Source organism: Thalassophryne amazonica, chromosome 1 (genome assembly GCF_902500255.1).
Source record: "Thalassophryne amazonica chromosome 1, fThaAma1.1, whole genome shotgun sequence".
Taxonomy (NCBI): Eukaryota; Metazoa; Chordata; class Actinopteri; order Batrachoidiformes; family Batrachoididae; genus Thalassophryne; species Thalassophryne amazonica.
This window is the reverse complement of record NC_047103.1, coordinates 15,839,728-15,858,085: the sequence shown is the minus strand read 5'-3', so window position 1 is coordinate 15,858,085 and position 18,358 is coordinate 15,839,728. Positions and strand designations below refer to the sequence as shown.

Below are 18,358 nucleotides of genomic sequence, written 5' to 3'. Positions count from 1 at the left end.
TTGAATGACATGCGATTACACCAATCATGCTTGAACCCTCGTGCACATGCGTGAGTTTTTTCACACGTGTCGGTGACGTCATTTCCCTGTGGGCAGGCCTTGAGTGAGATGTGGTCCCGCCCTCTCGGCTGAATTCCTTTGTTTCACACGCTGCTCGAGACGGCGCGTGTTGCTTTATCAAAATTTTTTCTGGACCTGTGAGGAATATCCGAGTGGACACTATTTGAGAAATTAAGCTGGTTTTCTGTGAAAAGTTTAACGGCTGATGAGAGATTATGGGGTGTTTCTGTCGGTGTAAGGACTTCCCACGGAGCGGGACGTCCTGCAGCGCTTCCAGGCGCTGTCGTCGGCCTGTTTCGAGCTGAAAACATCCTAATTTAAGGCTTAATTCACCCAGGACATCGTGAGAGAACAGAGAAGATTCAGAAGAGGCCGGCATGAGGACTTTATGCGGACATTCCACTGTTTAAGGACATTTTTTTAATGTAAGACGTACGCGCAAATTCGCTGAGTCGTTTCCGTGACGACTCGGCAAATCTGTGTGCGCCGCGGCAGGAAAAACACCTCCGTGTTGAAAACCATTTGTAGAATTCAGGCGGCTTTTAATGGCTTTCAACAAGTGAGTAACTGAGAAATTGTTTAACAGCTTGGGCATGTTCCAACTTGCCCGTTAAGATTTCCAACGGAGGTGTTTTTCCTGCCGCGACCCCCCGCGGTCGGGTCCGGCCCGACATGCGACTCTGCCCGCACGTTCTTTCATTACAAAATGACCGTTAACAATGGAATGTCCGAATAAACTCCTCATGCCGACTTCTTCTGAAAGTTCTCTGTTCTCTGACGACTTACTGCGTCAACAGAGCCTGAAATGTGGAAGTTTTCAACTTGAAACGGCGAGACGCTGCCGCCTCGAAGCACAGATCGCTGTCAGGCGCCGTGGGCCGTCCTTAAAGCGACACTACCAGACCAAAATCTCTCATCAGCCGTTAAAATTTTTTACCGAAAACCAGCTGAATTTATTGAATGGTGTCCACTCAGTTGTGCCTTACAGTTTTGAAAAAATTTTGATCAAACAAAGCAGCAGTCTCTGAGCCATTCCTAAACAATGAAAAAAATCGACGAGCGGGTGGACGACTCCTCACTCAAAGACTGCCCACAGGCGAATGACGTAACCGACAGGCGTGAAAAAACTCTCGCATGCCCACGAGGGTTCAAGCATGTCTGATGTAATCACACGTGATTCAAATCCATATGGTTTTTGAAAAAAATAATGTCTGATACTTTTCTAATAGACCTCATATATATATATATATATATATATATATATATATGTATGTATAGCACCACAAAGAATCTGATAGGAGTCAAAGTACCACTTTTACTGCATTGTTTATTTTATAGTATGGTAGGCTTATGTAATTATGTTATTTCTTGTGTAATGCATAACAATCCAGAAGTTTGATTGTTACCAATGTTTTAATATGGCTAAGGTTATAAAAAAAAGTGAACTTGTCCTTTAAAATTAAACTGAAGAATGTTGTAAGTGGCCCCGGTCTCCCCCTACATCAGTGCAAGAACCCGACAAAGTACAAACTGAATTCCTGAAACTTACGAAACCCTGTCAGTCTTCTTTCCGAGTTTAGTAAATGAGTGATATTGTGGATAACTGGGCCAGAAGAGGAGACTTTATTTCCTCCCTCCGCCCTCCTCCTCAGTCTTGGGGATCCGATCGAGCCGGATCCAGTCAGCGGACTTCTTGGTGCGAGATAATCGAGACTTGATGCGAGTTAATGAGGCGGAGATGCGGGGGGACAAACTCAGAAGCCCTGCTGTCCGCCACCGACAGCAGGTGTGGACCGACTGACACGCCGGGAGCTCCAGGGGAACACGGGTCAGTCCGAAGTTTGGCTAAACGGCTAAGCTGCTAATAAAAGCTTTGGTTGGCCGCCCGCGGTTCTTCTTCTTCTTCTCCGTCCCAGTCGTCGTCATGGAGTCCGGCCAGAGCGCGCAGAGCGCCGACATGGCGGGCGAGCACACGGCCGGAGTCAGCGTGTTGGAGCGGGACAGGGGCGAAGTGTCCAGCCCCTGTCCGCCCGCCAAGCAGCGCTCCCTGCGGGTCGTCTACGTCCTGAACGACGGCATGAAGGCGGTGATGGCGAGCAGCCCGGAGTCCGGAGCCCTGCAGTGCCTACAGCGGGCCTGCGACTCCGAGAGCGCCCTGCTCACCACCGTCACCTTCGGCAGGCTGGACTTCGGAGAAACATCTGTTCTGGACACTTTCTACGATGCAGGTTTGTGTTTGCGGATGTTGGCACGAAAGTAAAAACTTTGTGGACACACAGTGTACTTAAGGACGACTTGCTGAAACTCCCCAAACGGGCGACCCGAGTGCCGGACAAGGCCGGTATGGTCACTTGCAGTGTTGCATTGTGATAATGTAGAAGTGTTCATTTTCTAACCCAGTCCTGTTCAGGGTCACATGGGAGAGAGGTGGAGGTGCAGTTTGGACAGACTGCCATTCTATCACAGTCAGTACATTCCATTACAATTAAATGTTTTCTATTTGATTTGTGTAAATTCCATAATACAATGCCGTTAAAATTAAACATATTTGGTATATTGTTCAAATTCCATAAAAGAGTTAAACACATTATATTTGATATATATTGTGCAAATTCCATAAAAGAGTTAAACACATTATATTTGATATATATTGTGCAAATTCCATATTACAATTCAGTTAAAATACAATTATGCAAATTCCAAAATACAATGCATTAAAATGAAACATTTTGTGATATATTGTCTAAATTCAGTAATACAATTCCATTACAGTTAAACACATTATATTTGATATATATTGTGCAAATTCTGTAATACAATTCCATTACAGTTAAACACGTTATATTTGATATATATTGTGAAAATTCCATATTACGATACAATTATGGAAATTCCATAATACAATGCATTAAAATTAAACATTTTGTGATATATTGTCTAAATTCAATAATGCAATTCCATTACAGTTAAACATATTATATTTGATATATATTGTGCAAATTCTGTAATACAATTCCATTACAGTTAAACACGTTATATTTGATATATATTGTGCAAATTCCATATTACGATACAATTATGGAAATTCCATAATACAATGCATTAAAATTAAACATTTTGTGATATATTGTCTAAATTCAATAATGCAATTCCATTACAGTTAAACATATTATATTTGATATATATTGTGCAAATTCTGTAATACAATTCCATTACAGTTAAACACATTATATTTGATATATATTGTGCAAATTCTGTAATACAATTCCATTACAGTTAAACACGTTATATTTGATATATATTGTGCAAATTCCATATTACGATACAATTATGGAAATTCCATAATACAATGCATTAAAATTAAACATTTTGTGATATATTGTCTAAATTCAATAATGCAATACAATTCCATTACAGTTAAACACATTATATTTGATATATATTGTGCAAATTCCATAAGAGTTAAACACATTATATTTGATATATATTGTGCAAATTCCATATTACAATTCAGTTACAATTATGCAAATTCCAAAATACAATGCATTAAAATGAAACATTTTGTGATATATTGTCTAAATTCAGTAATACAATTCCATTACAGTTAAACACATTATATTTGATATATATTGTGCAAATTCTGTAATACAATTCCATTACAGTTAAACACATTATATTTGATATATATTGTGCAAATTCCATATTACAATACAATTATGCAAATTCCATAATACAATGCATTAAAATTAAACATTTTGTGATATATTGTCTAAATTCAATAATGCAATTCCATTACAGTTAAACACATTATATTTGATATATATTGTGCAAATTCCATATTACAATTCAATTACAATACAATTATGCAAATTCCAAAATATAATGCATTAAAATTAAACATGTTGTGCTATATTGTGTAAATTCAATAATACAATTCCATTACAGTTAAACACATTATATATATATATATATATATATATATATATATATATATATATGTAGAGAGAGAGTGCGTGTGTGTATTGTCCATATTACAATTCAGTTATAATACAATTATGCAAATTCTATAATACAATGAATTAAAATTAAACATATTTGATATATTGTCCAAATTCCATAGTACAGTTCCATTTCAATTAAACATGAAAATTCAGTAAGGTATATCTTTTATAATATATATTATATTATATATATATTATATTATATTCCAGTTCTAAGGTGGAACTATGCTAGTATACTAAGGTATATCTAAAAAGGAAGAGTAAAATAAAAGAGTAGAAACCTACCATCCCTGTCTTGAGAACCAGGGTTGGTAGGTTGAAAAGCTTTTTTATCCCATGGGAACTCTCCCTACCCACCCAAGCGGCTCAAGAAAAAGTATATATAATAATAATAAAAAATAAGAAGACATAAGAGAGATAAGACATCATATACCGTATTTTCCGGACTATAAGTCGCACTTTTTTACATGTTTTGGCCGGGGGTGTGACCTATACTCCGGTGCGACTTATAAATGAAAAATATACCGGTAGAATCTCAATTAATTTACTGTAACAAAACAATTTTACGTGACAGAGTCGATCTATGTTTTAAAATGGCCACCGGAAAAGGAAATGCAATGCATCATGGGCACTGTAGTATGGCGGCCATCCTATAGGTCACGCTGGTCGCGATAACCAATCAGAGAACAGAACATTGGACGCGTATTCCTCATCTCACCCACAGCGTGTGAAGCTGACGAACACGGTGCTTGCTGTTATTCCGGCATGGCGAACAGAACAGCTTCCACCCTTGGATATCAGTGTGAGCAGAGTGTTTAAGTTGACGCTGAGAGCTGCGTGGGAGCACTGGGTGAGCGACGGTGGAGGATTAGCGTGTGCACTTGGAAGGAGCTGGCGTCGATGATTGTGAAAAGTGTTTGAAGCAGACGAACATGGTGTTTATTCCGGGACGGCTAACAAGACAGCTTCAACCCTTGGATATCAGTGTGAGCAGAGTTGACGCTGAGAGCTGCATGGGAGCACTGAGCGACGGCAGAGGATTAGCGTCTGCACTTGGAAGGAGCTGGATCGACACCGCTGGGTGGTCATGAGCTGCGCAGGTAGGTGCTGCATGGTTCGGCTCGCAATGTGGTCCGCAAAATACAAACGTATCGGTAGGTAAAATGCAGCTCACGAGAGAGCACTCAAGTCTTGTGTGACTGTTCCTGCGACTTCTGACTACCATAGAAAAATAAAAATTTCAATGTTACTGATAACTTAACAAGACAACGGAGAAGGCCCGAAAAAATGGCACCAAAAAGAAAATCATACTCTGCAGATTACAAGTTGCGACTGGTGAAATATGCATCCGAAAACGGTAGCCGTCACAATATTATCATCTGAACTTTTCATGTTAAGTTAACATACCTGTATGTCCATGGGACTTATAGTCCAGTGCAACTTATTTATGGTTTATTTTTCTTTATAATGGATAAAGTGGCTGGTGCGACTTATACTCCGGTGCGACTTATAGTCTGGAAAATACGGTATATATATATATATATATATATATATATATATATATATATATATATATATATTTAAATATTAAGGGTAATAAACAACATATACAATAAATATGGTACTATATAATATACAGGAGTAGGTATTGAAACCTAAATATTAATACAGGAGAAGATTTGGTCATGGTATTTTATTATAGAAACAGAAGCTATGATGTAATGTGTATTGTTATCTATCTAAAGTAACTCTGCTAGCATACTATATTGAACACATTATATTGGATATATGTTGTGTAAATTTTGTACATATAACATTACAATTAATCATCATACATTTTATATGTTGTCTCTGGAGCTTGAAAAGTTTCTATATTTGTGAATTCCATACAAACAATTCCATTACAATTAAATGTATTAGATATGTTGTGCAAATTCCATACAGAGGTCTCCAGAAATTAATTAATTATTGAAATCATCACAAACTAGTTTGATCATCGATTAATTGTTTTGAGCCATTTTTAAAAAGATGATCTGATTTCAGCTTCTTAAATGTGAGTATTTTATGGATTCTGTCCAAGTTTTTGGACTCCTCTCTGATAGCAAACTGAATATTTTTGGACACTGCTCAAGATTTTTCTGCTATTTCTGACATTTTAAGGGAATGACAACTAATCAGTTATGAAAATAACTGGCAGATTAATTAGTAATGATAATAATTGTTCAGATGCAAAACCCAGTAAGTACTTTTTTTTCAAATGGAGAAAAATGCAGTTGAAATGAAGATTTAAAGGAAACCGTATGCGGAAATGCACAGCCTTTCATCAATAAAATGAAAACATTTTGTTCAAATTCTTTAATATTTTGCACACTGATGGTCCCCTTGACAGCCAAGTACATGTTGGCCTCAACTAAAAATTTTTGGTTTTGGAGATACTGGGTTTTGCATCTGAACTCTTCATATATGTAATTACAATTCAGTTTTATATATGTTATGTCAAGTCATGCCTGGAAGCATACTGTGGTGTTGCACATCACTGCATCTACAACACCGCTGTACATCACTGTACTGCCTTGGGTCCCAGATGGAAAACATATTTTATTATGTAGCTCTTGTTTTTCATCACTCTTGAGGGTACGTATAGGAAACATCCTAAAAATACTGAGTTGTACGATCACAAAGGGTTTGAAGGACATGTTTCTCCTTCTGCTCAGTACAGACTCATACAATTGCATCTCCAAAAAATTAAAATATCATGAAAAAAGTTTGGTTTGCTGATTGTGATATTATTGTGACACCACTTGACTGGCCGTGGCAGCTCGCCTAGCCTGACCCCACAGAGCATCTACGGGGTATTGAGGAAGATGGGACACACCAGACCCAACAACACAGATGAGCTGAAGGCTGCTACCAAAGCAACCTGGGCGTCTGTAACACCTCAGCAGTGCCACAGACTGACGCAGTAACTCATGCAACAGCAGCCCAAACCACGTAGTGTATGAATACATGAACATACCTTTTAGAAGTTCCATATTTCTGTATTATAAACCCTTCTTTGGGTTGGTGTATTAAATATTTAGATATTTTGAGAAACACAATTTTTTTTTTCTTTTCTTGAGCTATAGGCCATAACTATCAACATTAAAATAACAGTTTATATGTATTGAGTCAAGAATGTATAAAATACTCACTTTCCAAAATACCTGATGAAAATAATAAACTTCTTCACGAAATTCTATTTTGTCAGTGATGATTTTTGTACGTATTTAATACCTCAAATATGCCATTCTTCAAATGGATTGTTCATCCTGTTTAAATTGGAAAAAGCCGACACATTCTGCAGGTCCGTCTCTGACCAGGGCATCGAAACCAGAGCCCCTTTTGAATGGTAGTAATTGCCAGCTATTTATACTGAGGTATGAAATTGTCTCCACTTCTTTTGAAGAGGTCGTTTCAGGCATGACTCTCAACTTAAGGGCCGCAGGACTCGTCAAAAGATGGAGAACTTTCAGGACTCAGGATGCTTCTTTCATAGTGCTGACTGTGTTGATTATTTTATTTGTGTAAAGTCTCCAATTCCAACTATGACTCTTGTGTTTTCTGCTTATAATCCATCCCCAGGAATGATTAGTGACACTCAGTGGTGGGCACACTTCCGATAATCCGATAACAGATAATTATTGAAGATAATGTTTTCATTATCGGATTTTTTTTTTTAGATAACTTTAAAAACCATCATCGGACTAATTATCTTCCGAAAAATTGTCTTCCGATAACTTTTAAACCGATAATGTAGTAAACCAAGCTGAACAGCGGCAAACATTTTTAAAATTTTAAATCAGTTGAGACCTACCTGTTAAAAGTTTCCTAAGAAATGTATAGTTCTACCTTCTGCAAACAGAAGAGAGCTGCTTTCAGAAGAAACCACTCTATCCTCTGCAGGCAAAGGAGAACTGGTCACAAAAAAAAATCATTTTCTTTAACACCATTCTGATACACTGGCAATACAACCCCTGGCAAAAATTATGGAATCACCGGCCTCAGAGGATGTTCATTCAGTTGTTTAATTTTGTAGAAAAAAAGCAGATCACAGACATGACACAAAACTAAAGTCATTTCAAATGGCAACTTTCTGGCTTTAAGAAACACTATAAGAAATCAAGAAAAAAAGATTGTGGCAGTCAGTAACGGTTACTTTTTTAGACCAAGCAGAGGAAAAAAATATGGAATCACTCAATTCTGAGGAAAAAATTATGGAATCACCCTGTAAATTTTCATCCCCCAAATTAACACCTGCATCAAATCAGATCTGCTCGTTGACATTGACCCTATGCCATGACATTGACCCTATGTGTCTTTTTGTAAGGAATGTTTTTGCAGTTTTTGCTCTATGGCAAGATGCATTATCATCTTGAAAAATGATTTCATCATCCCCAAACATCCTTTCAATTGTCCAAAATATCAACATAAACTTGTGCATTTATTGATGATGTAATGACAGCCATCTCCCCAGTGCCTTTACCTGACATGCAGCCCCATATCATCAATGACTGTGGAAATTTACATGTTCTCTTCAGGCAGTCATCTTTATAAATCTCATTGGAAAGGCACCAAACAACAGTTCCAGCATCATCACCTTGCCCAATGCAGATTCGAGATTCATCACTGAATATGACTTTCATCCAGTCATCCACAGTCCACAATTGCTTTTCCTTAGCCCATTGTAACCTTGTTTTTTCTGTTTAGGTGTTAATGATGCCTTTTGTTTAGCTTTTCTGTATGTAAATCCCATTTCCTTTAGGCGGTTTCTTACAGTTCGGTCACAGACGTTGACTCCAGTTTCCTCCCATTCGTTCCTCATTTGTTTTGTTGTACATTTTTCGATTTTTGAGACATATTGCTTTAAGTTTTCTGTCTTGACGCTTTGTCTTCCTTGGTCTACCAGTATGTTTGCCTTTAACAACCTTCCCATGTTGTTTGTATTTGGTCCAGAGTTTAGACACAGCTGACTGTGAACAACCACCATCTTTTGCAACATTGCGTGATGATTTACTCTCTTTTAAGAGTTTGATAATCCTATCCTTTGTTTCACTTGACATCTCTCGTGTTGGAGCCACGCGTTTGTTAAATTCCACGCATCTTAAATGTAGCAGACATGGATGATCTGGAATTTTGTTTTGGCAAGATTTCAAGGCCTCTACTGCCATCTACTGGCCAGTAGTGTTCATGGCAGTATTCGCCCTAAGTACTAAGCATCTGGGCACCAGTAGATGGCAGTGTTCTATTTATTTTGACCCCGGTTATATCAGATGGTTGTCAAATCAACTTTTTGGCTTTGCAAATGGCTTTTTTTTTTTTTTTACAAATTAAGTTTAAAAACAAAACAAAACAACAACAACAAACAAAAAACATTACAAGACAGCTCTGTGGTGTTTGCACATGCACAGTGCGAGCGGTTGGACGCTTGTAGCTCTTCAGCAGCAGGAAACCTTCACGACGGCCGACTAGAATAATATCAAACAGGTTTGATTTTCATTGGACCATACGATCGGCGATCAGGAGGTGGTCGTGAGATGTTAAATGCAGCTTGTCACTCCATGTACAGTAAACGATGCAGGACGTGCGATTAATCTGAAACTCAGTCCAAAAAATTCTCGCACAAATGAAAAATCATCTGAAAAAGGGCCAAAACTCGCACAGTGTAAAGCCAACATTTATGTGTCAAGACAATATTGAGTGCATGTTTTACAATATAATAAAACGTGTGCACGGCGCTAATAAAACATGCGCACATTCTCTCCACATGCAAAACATTTTGCGATGACACTTCCAGGGCTCCGTAAAAATGCCTGTTTTTACAAATAAAAAATGGAATATTTTACAAAAGCACATTTATATGTAAACACCAACACACGACACACGTCACATTAACGTGTTGGTTTACATAATGAATGACTGAACCAATCACTGTTTAGCAGAGGCACTTTTACCCAGAATCCTTTGTGATCTGTCTGTGTTTGTTACAAAACCTCAGAATTAGTGCATTATTTAACATTAAAAGATATATGTTATATTTTAACTTTGTACAAATGACAGAATTTACATTAATGGAGTTCTTGTATCAGTATTCACACCAAACCATAAGTCAGCATGCCTTTATTTTTCAAGACCTCCGCCTGACCAGAGCATTGTTATTGGTAGAGAGCTGGCTTTGTGGCTGCTTTCAGGGTGCTTCTGTGTTATAGCCTGGTAGCTTCCAGCAGGGGCAGCATGTTCAAACATAGAAGTACTGGCTCATTGCTTGGGTCTGTTGTCGCTTTTGATGCTTCTAAAAGTGATCGTGGTGTTTAAACTCAAATTCAGCTTGTTAATAGTTACAAATGTACTAGAGACAATACTGGAATTTATCAGTTATCTGTAAGTTCCGATACATTTTTGGGTGGTTTATCTTTATCAAAGATAACTTTTCAGTTATCTGATTATCTATTATCAAAGTTAATTTTTTGGTTATCTGTGCCCACCACTGGTGACAATATCGCACTATGTACATTATGTATGTACACTAGTATTATTACACTATTACTGTGTTAATTTCTGCTATGTAAGCTATGGGTTGCTCTCATTCGAGTAAATATTAGAACCTGAGGGATAAGAATTTTTTTAGGGGGCAGAGGTCAATATTAGAGAGTCACTGATTTATTTGTTGATCTTACGGTGCATCCGGAAAGCATTCACAGCGGTTCACTTTTTCCACATTTTATGTTATAGCCTAGTCTGTTTTAATTGTGATTCAGGCCGTGTGATATAACCGGCGTCAAAATGCATAAAACACTTCCATCTACTGGCGACCGGTTATATCACAGTGTTGTCGACCGCAGGATTTTAAAATTATCTGTATGTTTCCAAAACCTGAGAGACCCCAAACGTGGAGATAAAAACAAATCATAGATCTGACAGGTTTAGTTGTACAGTATGTGGTGTCAGCCACACGTTAAAAACAACACACAAACAGATTTCACACACGAACATTCCCAGGTCAGACACCTCGCTTTCTGATTGGCTGCATGTCACATTTAGCTCCTCACCTACTTCTTAACACACCACACACGGCAGGAACATCTGATAAGATTATATTTAGCGTCATTACGATTGTCAGGGCATCCTTAAGATTGTCGGAAGGGGAAGATCGGGTCCGATATCGGCCTAATTATCTTGCCATGTGAACCAGGCTTGATGTTATCACGCCTCACGAAGCGACTGATTGATCTGTTATAACACCACAACGAACATGTTTTCACTATTATTTGATTTCTTTGTGCGACTGACATCGTTATTCAAGCATTCAAAAGGTGATTCCTATTGCCACACAACTCCAGCAACTACACACGAGAAAGTTTTTTGACAGTTCTTGTTATTGAAAGAAACTTTGTCTCCCAAACAGGATAGAGTTGTGATGTCATCACACGTGCGCTTAGGCGCTATCTTGCGGGATGTTGAAAATTTCTTTCTTTTTTTATACAAATGAGAAAAATAACATATTTTACAAAAGCACATTTATTTGTAAACACCAACACGTTACATTGATTCACTTGTGGTGGTTTATAGAATGAATGAATCAACCAATCAGTATGAGCGGAGGCTTAGTTACTGTGGAAACTAAAATGATAAATATTGCTTTTCTATTAAAGTAAATGTTCCTTCTTCTATTAAATGTTTGACCAAATGTTCAAAGTTCTGTTTGTTTGACTGACTGTAACCCTTCTGTTATTTAAATGCTAAAGACTCACTTGGTGTGAAAGTTACTGATCAACAGCCTTTTGTGACACATTTGATAAAAACCATTCCAAAGCATCTGTTGTGTGGGCCGCTGAAGAGGAGGTACTGCTGGCCCACCACCACCAGAGGGCGCCCTGCCTGGAGTGCGGGCTCCAGGCACCAGAGGGCGCTGCCGCCTCACAGGAGCAGCCAGGGTGACAGCTGTCACCCATCACCTGAGACAGCTGACAGCAATCATCAGAGGGGTATATCAGCAGGACGGCATCTCCACCTCATTGCCGAGATATCGTTTCTACCGAGGAGGTAACGTATCCAGCCGACTATATCAACCTTGAATACTTTTTGCCTTTATACAGAGAGAGAGAAGAGCAGCAGGAGACAGTGTTGGATAAGTACTCACACTCCTGCACTTCAGTGTTTACTTGACGAGAGGAGGAGGTGGTGTTACCACCGTCCGTGTTGCTGGGTGCAGCGCACCCACCTCTGACTGTTTTTGTTCCTCGCCAGCAGTACCAGATCTGACAAGCGGAGGCAGTGGTCACCTGGGAGTTCGGGACTTGGCGGCTCCAGTATTCCCGGGGTTCGGTGGCGGTGGAAATCGAGTGGTTCCGGTTCGACTTGGACAGACGTCTCCTACCTTCGAGCCTGCCCACACGACACCATTGGAATTCGGCTTGTTCCCGAAATTGTAATCTGTTGTGTTTGTTGTGCGAGTTTCACAACAGTAAAGCTTTGTTATTTGACTTACTCCATTGTCCGTTCATTTGCGCCCCCTGTTGTGGGTCCGTGTTCCTACACTTTCACAACAGGATATCTCGGCAGCGTCATGGATCCCGAGGGGCGTCAACCGGCTGTTGAACGGCCAATGGAAGAACAGGGCGCACAGGCGTCCGCAGGAGGGGTGATCGGTGAGTTGCAGCGGATCCTCACCGCTTTCACGACTCGGTTGGATTTGATGACCGAGCAGAACGTCCTCCTGAACCTCCGGGCGCCGCTGCGGCTCTCCCTCCCGTCGACCCTGTGCGTAACAGTGACGTTCCACTGGTCGTTCAACGACCCCTCCCACCTTCCCCTGAAGCATACATAAGCCCCCCAGAGCCGTACGGAGGCTGTGTGGAGACGTGCGCGGATTTCCTTATGCAGTGTTCGCTCGTCTTCGCACAGCGTCCCTTCATGTACGCGACCGACGCTAGCAAAGTAGCTTATGTGATAAATCTGCTTCGTGGCGAGGCACGCGCTTGGGCTACAGCGCTCTGGGAGCAAAATTCACGGCTCCTTCAGACATATGATGGGTTTGTGAGGGAGTTCAGAACAGTGTTCGATCACCCTAATAGAGGAGAGACCGCTTCAGTCGTGCTGCTGTCAATGAGACAGGGGCGCCGGAGCGCAGCTGCCTATGCAGTCGACTTCCGCATCGCGGCTGCGAGGTCCGGCTGGAATAGCACTGCCCTCCGCGCCGCCTTTGTAAACGGACTGTCGTTGGTCCTCAAGGAGCACCTGGTGGCTAAGGTCGAACCGCGGGATTTAGATGGGCTCATCGATCTTGTCATACGATTAGACAATCGGTTAGAAGAGCGCCGTCGGGAACGAGACGAAGGGCGTGGCTGGGAACGCGTCGTCCCTCTCCCTTCCGGTTCCGACCGCGTTCTGCCCTCCCCACGCTCCACGGCCCCTGCGCTCCGTGCGGTTACAGCCCCCCCTGCTGACGAAGCTATGGACACGAGTAGGGCAACATTTAGGGCACCGGTTACACAAAGGAGGCTGGCCCACGGGGCGTGTTTTGTTTGTGGCTCGATTGAGCATCAATTAAGAGACTGCCCCGAGCGGTTAAACACCAACGCCCGCCCCTAGAAACTGGGCTAGGGGTGGGCCGAGACATTCACGTGGGACACACCCACATCGCCACACGACTCCCAGTTACCATCCTGTATGAGGATTTAACCCTGAAGGCCCCAGCACTGGTGGACACGGGCTCAGAAGGGAATTTGCTAGACAGCAAATGGGCCAGGGAGATAGGGTTCCCTCTGGTGGCACTTACCTCGCCTGTGCAGGTACGGGCGCTAGATGGCTCCCTACTCCCTCCAATCACTCACAAGACACCACCAGTAACTCTGGTGGTGTTGGGGAATCACCGGGAGGAGATCGAGTTTTTTGTGACTCCGGCCACCTCCCGTGTGATTTTAGGGTTCCCTTGGATGTTGAAACACAATCCCCGGATCGATTGGCCGTCCGGGGTAGTGGTTCAGTGGAGCGAGACCTGCCATCGGGTATGTTTAGGTTCCTCGGTTCCTCCCGGTTCCCAGGCCAGGGAGGAGGTCAGAGCCCCGCCCAATCTAGGGACGGTTCCGGTGCAGTACCATGACCTTGCGGAGGTGTTTAGCAAGGATCTGGTGCTCACCCTTCCTCTGCACCGCCAGTATGATTGTGCCATTGATTTGGTTCCAGGTGTTGAGTTCCCGTCCAGTAGGCTGTACAACCTCTCACGACCTGAACGCGAATCAATGGAGACCTACATCCGGGACTCTTTGGCTGCCGGGTTGATCCGGAATTCCACCTCCCCGATGGGTGCGGGTTTTTTTTTTGTGGGGAAAAAGGATGGCGGATTACGTCCATGCATCGATTACAGGGGGCTGAACGAAATCACGGTTCGTAACCGATACCCCTTACCCTTGTTGGATTCGGTGTTCACGCCCCTGCATGGAGCTAAGATATTCACCAAGCTTGATCTTAGGAATGCGTATCACCTGGTTCGGATCCGGAAGGGAGACGAGTGGAAGACGGCATTTAACACCCCGTTAGGTCATTTTGAGTACCTGGTCATGCCATTCGGCCTTACAAACGCTCCCGCGACGTTCCAAGCATTGGTTAATGATGTCTTGCGGGACTTCCTGCACCGATTCGTCTTCGTATATCTTGACGACATACTCATCTTTTCTCCGGATCCTGAGACCCATGTTCGACATGTACGTCAGGTCCTGCAGCGGTTATTGGAGAACCGGCTGTTTGTTAAGGGCGAGAAGTGTGAGTTTCACCGCACCTCTTTGTCCTTCCTGGGGTTCATCATCTCCCCCAACTCCGTCGCTCCTGATCCGGCCAAGGTTGCGGCGGTGAGAGACTGGCCCCAACCCACAAGCCGTAGGAAGCTGCCCGGTCGAGCGCCAGGAGGCGCCCGTTGAGGGGGGGGGTCCTGTTGTGTGGGCCGCTGAAGAGGAGGTACTGCTGGCCCACCACCACCAGAGGGCGCCCTGCCTGGAGTGCGGGCTCCAGGCACCAGAGGGCGCTGCCGCCTCACAGGAGCAGCCAGGGTGACAGCTGTCACCCATCACCTGAGACAGCTGACAGCAATCATCAGAGGGGTATATCAGCAGGACGGCATCTCCACCTCATTGCCGAGATATCGTTTCTACCGAGGAGGTAACGTATCCAGCTGACTATATCAACCTTGAATACTTTTTGCCTTTATACAGAGAGAGAGAAGAGCAGCAGGAGACAGTGTTGGATAAGTACTCACACTCCTGCACTTCAGTGTTTACTTGACGAGAGGAGGAGGTGGTGTTACCACCGTCCGTGTTGCTGGGTGCAGCGCACCCACCTCTGACTGTTTTTGTTCCTCGCCAGCAGTACCAGATCTGACAAGCGGAGGCAGTGGTCACCTGGGAGTTCGGGACTTGGCAGCTCCAGTATTCCCGGGGTTCGGTGGCGGTGGAAATCGAGTGGTTCCGGTTCGACTTGGACAGACGTCTCCTACCTTCGAGCCTGCCCACACGACACCATTGGAATTCGGCTTGTTCCCGAAATTGTAATCTGTTGTGTTTGTTGTGCGAGTTTCACAACAGTAAAGCTTTGTTATTTGACTTACTCCATTGTCCGTTCATTTGCGCCCCCTGTTGTGGGTCCGTGTTCCTACACTTTCACAACAGCATCCAAAGCTTTGTATTAAAGCCTGTTATTTGACAAACAGTCAATGTCCTGACTCTTTCTTCTTCCACAGACAAGCCTGAAAATTCTTCGGCCTCAACATTTACCCATAATAATATTCAAATCTTCAGAATTAGTGCATTATTTTAAAATTAACAGATATGTGTTATATATCACTTTGTACATTTTAAGAGTTCACATTAATGTAGCTATTCTATCTGGAATAATTTTATTTATAAAGCAAAACCATAATTCAAACCTGCTTTCCATTTCAAGACCTCTGCCTCATCGCTGGACCACTGTATCCTGCCAGAGTAAATGATGCTTTCCTACAGCAGGGGGCAGAGTGCACAAAGACAGAAGCGCTAGCTCATTGGCTGTTTGGGTTTGTGTTCGCCTTTGGTTCTATTAGAATCCTTTGGTGGTGTTTAAACTCAAAATCAGCTTCTTAGTAGCTGAGACTGTATGGGAAGCAAAATTGAAAGTTATCAGTTATCTGTAGCTTCCAATAAGTTTTTAGACCAGCTTATTGGTTTAGTATTAAAAAAAATAACTTTTGAGTTAGCTGATTACCAGTTATTGACGCTAACGTTTTGGTTAGCTGTGCCCACCACTGATCATACCCCCACCCCACGTTTCTCCAAATTTCACCATAGCGCCATTACAAAATAATTTCATGATATTGTTGTGATGGTATAAAGAACTAATCACTTTTTGTGATGCCATCATGAACTTGGCATGAGATTGGGTTGCCACTCCCATTATATTTGTGAAAGGCTCATATCAGTCGATATTATTGACCAGCCATTATTTTGGTTGGGCTTCAGTAAATATGGTAGGATTCATGAGAAAAATCGCCAAACTTTCCTGCACAAATCAGATCAGGTCTGAGAGCACGCCATGAAACCGTCTGTGGTCCCAGACGGACAACTGGTCCATCCCCATCATCTGTCTTCCACAGCCAGGTGAAACGTGGGCTTCCCCTTGGTCTTTTCCAGTTTTGTTTACATAGACAGTAATAATCCCACTATTGAACCTATTCTAAAGAAGACAGTATTTTGATTGGTGTTTACATGAGTGGTTTATTGAGTGTTCCATTCATATTCCTGCTGACATGTTACCTCTGTTTATTCAGCTCCATGGTGCTACCACTAACATGTACTATAGCAGTGCCATTTGACCCTCAAACAGCATTCATTTTCTCAGTGTTTTATGGTGTTTTTCCCATCATATTTTAACCCAAATGGGTCAATATCATACATTTTTTTATGTAAGCAAGATGAACTTTGCTCATATTTGCGATACAAGTTTTTGAATCCAGTATTTGAACACTGAGGAATTTAATTATAGTGGTGCTGGAGAAAATCATTTTTATGATGTAAACAGTAAAACAAACAACCAAAAACAAGGAACTACACATTCAGTGCCACTATTGTTGATATCCTCATCCATTCTCCTGCTTTCCAGACATTGCAGTTGTGGATATGAGTGACGTGTTTCGTCAGCCATCCTTGTTTTACCATCTGGGTGTGAGGGAGAGCTTCGACATGGCCAACAACGTCATCTTGTACCACGACACAGACCCGGACACTGCTCAGTCGCTGAAGGTAACCCCACCCTTCTCTGAATCCCCTCTTGATGAAATTATACTTCTTAGAAACCATTACCTTGGTCTTTCTTTGGAAGCCACGAGATATTTAGAGTATGATTGTAAGTGTTGGACCGTGTCAGTCTGGCTCTGAGCTGCCAGGAGAGAATCAGCTGTTTGTGCTCATATGTTGGTGTAAATTAAACTAGCTAAAGTTCAGAGTAGAGTCGCAAGTAGCTTTGTGTTTCAGATTTCTAGTCGTTTCTTAAATGCTGTTTCTTTGATCTCATTTCAGGACATGGTGGCACAGAAAAACACGGTAAGATTATTTGTGTATGTGGGGCTCAGACTGATTGCACGTGCACATCATGCATGTACTAAAAGAGCTGGATACCAGACTCCAAGTTGGTGCCAAATCATTCCACAGGAATGAATGAAGTCTTGACTGTCCTTGATCTGAAATAGGACAGTGGGTTCTTCACCTGTGGGTAAACATTTGGGGTATTATTAAAAAGTCAGTGGCCCAGGGACATTGGTGCTTTATTGACCCCCCTGTAGATTTCACTTGTCACTATTTGAAAGATGGCTGAAAAGTCTTTCCAGCTTCTCGCTGAATGCTGTGAACACATCTTGCAGGTTTGTTATTGTAATTATCAGTAACTGAACAGGTGCTAAAAATCTAAATGTACTGTGCAAGAAATAAAAATGGCATGCTTAGAACCTTAGAAACAGCTGGCTCCTTTGCTGCTGTTGTCACTTTGTAGTTTCCACAGTGGAATGAAGTTTGATTTTTCAGCCAGTCGCACTTTGACCAGGCACTTTCTAAAAATGACTCCTGTCAATCTGGAAACAAATTATAGACTGTACATGTGAAACAGAAGATGGAGTGATTGCCCAGGGAAAGTGGTGCATCAGGAATACTGACAGAATTTAAGTAGCTGTATCCTCTTCTGGCCTATCAGTGTCCTGTCCAGCGGAATTTCCAATTTAGGGATTTAAACATGCAGTAACAGCG

The 18,358-nt window shown here is 41.9% G+C and overlaps 1 protein-coding gene across 3 annotated transcripts in view; it reads left to right on the top strand.

Moving 5' to 3' along the window:
• Positions 1 to 1,592: 1,592 nt before the first annotated feature.
• Positions 1,593 to 18,358, top strand: part of map3k15 (mitogen-activated protein kinase kinase kinase 15) — a 72,112-nt gene continuing 55,346 nt past the window's right edge. Inside the window, exons 1-3 of one of the 3 annotated variants that reach the window (XM_034166079.1) lie at positions 1,593 to 2,288; positions 17,223 to 17,362; positions 17,639 to 17,662. In XM_034166079.1, coding sequence (XP_034021970.1) covers positions 1,985 to 2,288; positions 17,223 to 17,362; positions 17,639 to 17,662 — 468 coding nt within the window. In that variant the 5' untranslated portion in view covers positions 1,593 to 1,984. The remainder of the gene's footprint in view (positions 2,289 to 17,222; positions 17,363 to 17,638; positions 17,663 to 18,358) is intronic. The other 2 variants (XM_034166072.1, XM_034166063.1) reach the window with 2 other exon arrangements.